Here is a 6,369-nt window from a genome sequence, read left to right as displayed (position 1 = left end):
GAAAAACCAAAAACAAAACAAAGAAACAAACAAAAAACCAAAAAACAATGAGGAGGGCAGTAGGATATGGGGAAATATTCTCAAAATATACTCTATATATGCATAAAGTAGACTTGTTTAACCCTGTATAATGATATTAATAATAATTTTTAAATCTCATCAGATAAACATGGTGGATTATGCCTCTGGTTGGTCCTAACACTCAGGAGTGCAGTGAGCTCAAAGCCAGGCTGGACCACATGATACACTCCAGGTTTGCCAGGGCTGTACAGCAAGACTGCAACTCAAAAACCAAAACCTACAATGAAAATCTTCATGATCTCTTCTGAAACGTGCATTAGGTTTCACTGCATGGAAACATCTTACAAAAGCACTGTGCGACATTTGCATTTCCTTTAAGATTCTACCACCACAGGGCCATTAGGAAGCACAGCAGGTCAACAAAGTTGTGGGGCAAGCCCGAGGGTCTGAGTTGAGTGTATTGCATAGTAGGAAGACAACTGACTCCCAAACACTGTATCCTGATCATTACAGGCATGTGTGCCTGAATATTCTCTCTCTCTCTCTTCTCTCTCTCTCTCTCTCTCTCTCTCTCTCTCTCTCTCTCTCTCTCTCTCTCTCACACACACACACACACACACTAAAATCCCACTATAGTCATTAGTATCACATTAAATATTTTCAAAATTTCGGATCAAAGCCTCACTTAAGGAATCCAGGAGGTGAAATCAATAGGTCTGAGCTGTGCCATCCTTGATCATCACCACATATAAAGGTAATCGCTTTTCAGATCGTTTTTTACTGACCTACCAGCATTGTTAAAAATATAGCAGCCTGGTAGTGGTGGCGTGTATGTTTAGGCAGAGGCAGGAGGATCTCTGAGTTTGAGGTCAGCCTGGTCTACCCAGGGAGTACCAGGACAGACTCCAAGGCTACACAGAGAAACCCTGCCTGGTGGGGGAGGGGGGCAAAACAAAACAAACAGAGAAAAGCCGTGTTATCTTGACAGGTAAAAGTTAAAATTCCCGGGGCTGGAGAAATGGCTCAGCGATTAAGAGCATTGCCTGCTCTTCCAAAGGTCCTGAGTTCAATCCCCGGCAACCACATGGTGGCTCACAACCATCGGTAATGAGGTCTGGTGCCCTCTTGTGGCCTGCAGACATACACACAGACAGAATATTGTATGCATAATTAAAAAAAGTTAAAATTCCCTTTATCTTTCCTGTTCTTCAATCTGCAGCTTTAGATGTCTAGAAGTTGGCTGCATTTCCTTTGCTCACCAGCTAATTTGTAACGTGTCTAGCCTGTCAACATCTACACCCATCACACAGCAAATGACTGAACTGAGAGCTACAGTTGTTCGTGTATGGGAGAAATTTCCTGAGTGGAAGGGAGATGATAGGTAGGGGTTGGAATTTGAGCCACGGAAACATCCCAGGAGGAAAAAACATCCAGAACCCAGAACCATATCAAGTAGAAAATAAGGAAATTTACTTTTCCTTTGCACATAGGAAAAAGTCAACCATGTAACCTAAATGGAAGGCAGCGACTGAGTTTTTTGGCAGGACCTGTTAGAAATATGCATTTAATCCAATCAGCACTTACTAAAAGGATGAAATAATTTCCAAAGAATATGACCAAAAGGAAAGGAACGTTTTTGTCTCCTGAGTTCAGAGGAAATGAAGTCATGTATCCTCCAGGGTGTAGAGAGAGGTCCGTTCTCAGCTGCTCTGACCTCCTGAGGAAGCCACATGACTCAGCCCTTGCTGTGGCTAAAAGGAAGCAGGGGAAAGGAGCTGCCTGGAACCCCAGCCTATGCCAGGTACACGCTGGGTGTCTGCTCACGACTGACATAGGGATATTATGGTCATTCCTGTATTACAGATGAGAAGGCAGACCCGAGAGACAGGATTTTGTTCCCAGTCACACAGTGCCAGCTGATAGAGTTTGGGTTTTCCTTCCTTCCTGGTGGGACACCTGTCATCTCTCCACACGCTCCTGTGTCTCTTCACGTGAAAGAATTTCCTGCATTTAACTTCCAGTGGAAGTTCTACAGCAGCAGCAACAACACAAAAACACACGTCCCATAGCACAGGACTGACAGTTTTTGGGTTCAGGGAAAGGGTGGTATAAAAAAATAGAGGATAAGTATTTATGGGCAGTCTTGTGAACTCTCACCCTTAACTACTTTTGGTCAGACTAGAATAGCAAGTCATGTTGTTGTTGTTGTTGCTTGTTTGCTTTTAAATACTGTTTTTAAATGACATTTATTTATTAGCGGGGAACACATGCATGCCACTGGGCACATGGAGGGGGTCAGAGGACAAGGGCAGGAGTCACTTCTCTCCTTCCACCATGCAGGACTCAGGGATCAAACTCAAGTCATGAGACTTTGTGGCAGCCACCTTTTCCCACTGAGTCATCTCGCTGATTCCCAAACATTCCTTTTAGCTGACACTCACAATAATTTCACACTGTGGTCACTTAAATTTTGGGTCAGTCTGACCAGTCAAATGAACTGTTTCTATTCATTCTTTGTTAACTTTTTTTTTCCCCCTGAAATTACCTGGTGCAAGATGTACTGTTCTCGGAGCTGGCTTGCAGAATTCCATGCAATGTTTCCATGCGCCAAGACTTTAGCTTTCTCGATCCACTTCAGAATGGACTCCAGCATTTCACTGTATTCTTCTAAGTGTGAGGACGCCTGAAAAGTCATTAGTACTCAGATGAATGTAAATCCTACCTGGCGAGTGGGAAATTCATCCCCAACCTGTGTCTTCAGATGCAGCCATCCCAGAGAGTGGCAGTTATAGCTGTGACATTGAAAGGGATCCTGGGAAGTCACTTGCCTATGGAAAATCTGTCAAAGATTTCCCGGTGATCTTAGGGTAATAAACCAAGTTCATGATACATTTATTTCTCTTTTTCTCACTCTTCATTCTTATCTTATTCTTCCCATCCCCTTCTATCGTCTTTCTCCATCTCCCTGAGTAAAGGAGGTGGCCAGCAGGGACTGCATCTTGCAGGATCTCAACACCATTATTCACCATCACCAGTTCCTAAGCTGGGTACCACACTAAGTACAGTGTCTGTTATCCCAGTCTGGAGGACAGAGGCAGAGGCAGGAGGATCAGGATATCAAGGCCCTCACTGTCTGTGAGTGACTTGAGGCCAGCTTAGGATATATGAAAAAAAAAAAAAACCACTAAGAAAAAGCTGAACAACTCAGAACTTAAGATGATGTATATATGGGTATGTATGTAACTTTAAAATATTTAGATCCATCCTACACTGCTTTTATAGAACTCATTAGTAGATGGTTATTCTTTTTACTATTACAGCTCCAGTTTACAAAGTATATATACAGCCAAGTCTATTCATGTGAAACTTTGTCAAAATAGTTTAGTTTGTTATGAACCAAATATGGGTTTATATGTAAATCGTAGAAACACTGTAGAAAACAAGCCACAGGAAAACCTCTTACATCATCTCTAGTACTGTCTTTTTATTTATTTTCAAAAGCGAGATGGTAATAATGTCAACTTTAAAGCATGTTGGTTACCTTAAAGCCTGGACCACATACCTGGTTGAGTTTGGATAGCCGGCTCTCAGCCTGCCTGATGGTTTGCTGGTGGAGTTCCATCAGCTTTCCTATCTTCTTGGCCAATGGCTTACCCAGCTGCCCATGCTGTTCCGAGAATGTCTGTACAGCAGCATCTAATTCCATGAGCTTTGAATTACAGCCATCTAATTCTTCTGCCAGTATCTGTACAGCCATCAACAGGGAAGAGCAAAGGATTACAGAAAATACATTTCTCAGGGGTTCCTAAGACCAGAAGGATTCTACTTTAGAGGTTGGAGTTAAAGGTAAGAATTACAAATAATCATTCTACTAGGACTTAACTGTTTCCATCTCTTGGGTGAAGGCAGCAGAGTGGGCTGTGGTGTGAGCCTTATATCTGTTTCCTTGGGAGAGGACTGGTTTTTCCTTCTGCCCCACCCAATGGATTTGAGCTGTTTAGCTCATCAACAGGGTGCAAACACAAGATGTGATTGATTTGCCTTGGAATTCTGAAGTTTGCACTTGTAGACTGTCACGAATCTTTTACTGCTCTATTACATATATGTGTATGTATGTATGTCTATGCATGTATATCCATTACAATGATAAATTACATAAATGGGCTGGTGTTATTACATTTATGGAGTGTTTCAACTGCCTCCTTTTCCTGCTGGGTTTTGATGGTTTGTTGAGAACTCTCTATAACTAGGTAACACTGATAAGGCAAAGCAGTTTAGCCAGTAGCCAGCAATGCATTTTGCTCTTTCCACTTCTCCCCACTTCTTACCTTCTGCCCCTCCCTTAACTCTGCTCCCCTTTACCTTCTGCTCCCCCACCTTCTAGCCACCCCTCTTTACCTCCTGGCCCCCTTAGCTTCTGCCCCTCCTCCTTACCTTCTGGTCAGTCTTAGCTTGAACTAGATTGTCGGTTTTGGCTTTCAGCTTCGTTAGGATGGTGGTGAGATCTTTGGCCACCTTCTGGATCTGGCGGCCGAACTCCTGGCTCATGGCCTTGCCCTGCTCAATTTCCTGTACCTTCTCTTGGATCTAAATGACCAAAAGGGGACATCCAAACCCATCATTGTTGAAATGGGAGAAGAGATTAAAATTCTCTAACGATGCCGACTGCTCATGTTTTAGGTGGACAGAGCTGCTTTGACATTGACGGGACTCATGAAAGTGGGGCGGGAGGGGGGGCAGAGACAGCTCAAGGTTTGAAGGTACTTGAGCAATTGTGAGGACTGGAGTTCTGGAGTTTGGATCTCAGAATCCAGGTATCAAGCTGGGTGTTCTGCACCTGTCAGCACCCCCAGTTCCACAGGGGGCGGAAGCAAGAGGATTGCTGAGGCTGCTGACTTCCAGCCTCGCTGAGGATACAGGATCCTTGTACTCAGGAAGAGACCCTGCCTCCAATGGATAGGCAGAGAGTGATAGAGGAGGACACTGGATGTTTTCTTCTGGCCTCCGTGTGTACACAGGCACGCGCACACACACACACACACACACACACACACATGCACACACATGGTTACACACACACACATGCACACACATGGTTACACACACACACACATAACTAAATAAATAATATCTTTAAAACGTTTAGAGGAAGTAGGTCCAATCCCCCAAGACTTTGAGGTTGATTTACTCTCAGTAGCTTTGTGCATTTACTATGGTCCTTCTGCTGTTCCAGCAAACCAAAATCAATGTCGGTTCCCCGAGGCGTTCATTAAATATTTACAGATGCCTCTTGGTGTTGTTCTATAGGTAGCTCGCCCTGGCTTGTCTATTCGCTGGCCTTGTATCTGTGATACACACACTCTTTATCACTTTTTTTTTCTTCTTTTACTGTGTGTGTGTTGCATATGTGTGTGCGTGCGTGTGGGCAAACATGCTGCTGGGAAATTACTCTGCCACTGAGCCTCACTTTTTTTCTTAAAGGATGCATTTTTTTTAAAGGATGCATTTATTCACATGGAAAGGGGAAAATAGAGAAGATCGCCTGACATAATTGGGAGCATGGGGATGGGAGTTGAAGGGAAGGTGGAAGGGGAAGAAGAGGGGAGAAGGGGAAGGGCGAGGGGAACTTAAGGGAATGGGATAGTCGAGATGGAGGAAGGACAGAGATGAGAGCAAGGAAAGAGATATCTTGATTGAGGGAGCCATTATACAGTTAGCAGAAACCTGGCTCTAGAGAAATTCCCAGGAAATTAAAAGGATGACCCCAGTTAGGACCCTAAGCAATAAAGGAGAGGGGCCCAATCTTGACTTGCCCTGTAGTTAGACTGATGAATATCTTAAATATCACCACAGAACCTTCATCCAGCAACTGATAGAAACAGAGGCAGAGACCCACATTGGTGCACTGGACTGAGCTCCCGAGGTCCAGTTGAAGAGTGGGAGGAATGAGAATGTGAGCAAAGAGGTCAGGACCATGATGGGTTCACCCACTGAAACAGTCTACTTGAACTAATGGGAGCTCACCAACTCCAGCCAGACTGGGAAGGACCAAGCATGGACCAAAATGGTCCCTCTGAGTGTGGTTGACAGTTGAATGACTGGGGCAGACTGAGGGGCCACTGGCAGTGGCTCCAGGATTTATCCCTACTGCATATACTGGCTTTTTGGGAACACATTCTCTTTGGATGGATACCTTGCTTGGCCTCGATATAGTGGGGAAGTTCTTAAACCTTCCACAGAGCAGTGTGCCTTGCCTTCTTTGAGAACTGAGTGGATGGGGGTGAAGTGGGAGGGTATGTGACGGGAGTGGGGGGAGGGGAGGAGTGGGAACTTGGATTGGTATGTATA

General features: G+C 44.4%; 1 protein-coding gene across 9 annotated transcripts in view; it reads right to left on the bottom strand.

Moving 5' to 3' along the window:
* LOC101984034 (nesprin-1) overlaps nucleotides 1-6,369 on the bottom strand; it is a 228,565-nt gene that overhangs the window by 169,840 nt on the left and 52,356 nt on the right. For all 9 annotated transcript variants that reach the window (XM_013352282.2, XM_026787370.1, XM_026787375.1 and 6 more), the window contains exons 27-29: nucleotides 4,456-4,608; nucleotides 3,584-3,766; nucleotides 2,567-2,704 (exon numbers count right to left, since the gene is read on the bottom strand). In XM_013352282.2, coding sequence (XP_013207736.2) covers nucleotides 2,567-2,704; nucleotides 3,584-3,766; nucleotides 4,456-4,608 — 474 coding nt within the window. The remainder of the gene's footprint in view (nucleotides 1-2,566; nucleotides 2,705-3,583; nucleotides 3,767-4,455; nucleotides 4,609-6,369) is intronic.

Source organism: Microtus ochrogaster, linkage group LG9, assembly GCF_000317375.1.
Source record: "Microtus ochrogaster isolate Prairie Vole_2 linkage group LG9, MicOch1.0, whole genome shotgun sequence".
Lineage (NCBI taxonomy): Eukaryota > Metazoa > Chordata > Mammalia > Rodentia > Cricetidae > Microtus > Microtus ochrogaster.
Note: the sequence above shows the minus strand (reverse complement) of the source record. Positions and strands in the feature narration are given on the sequence as shown.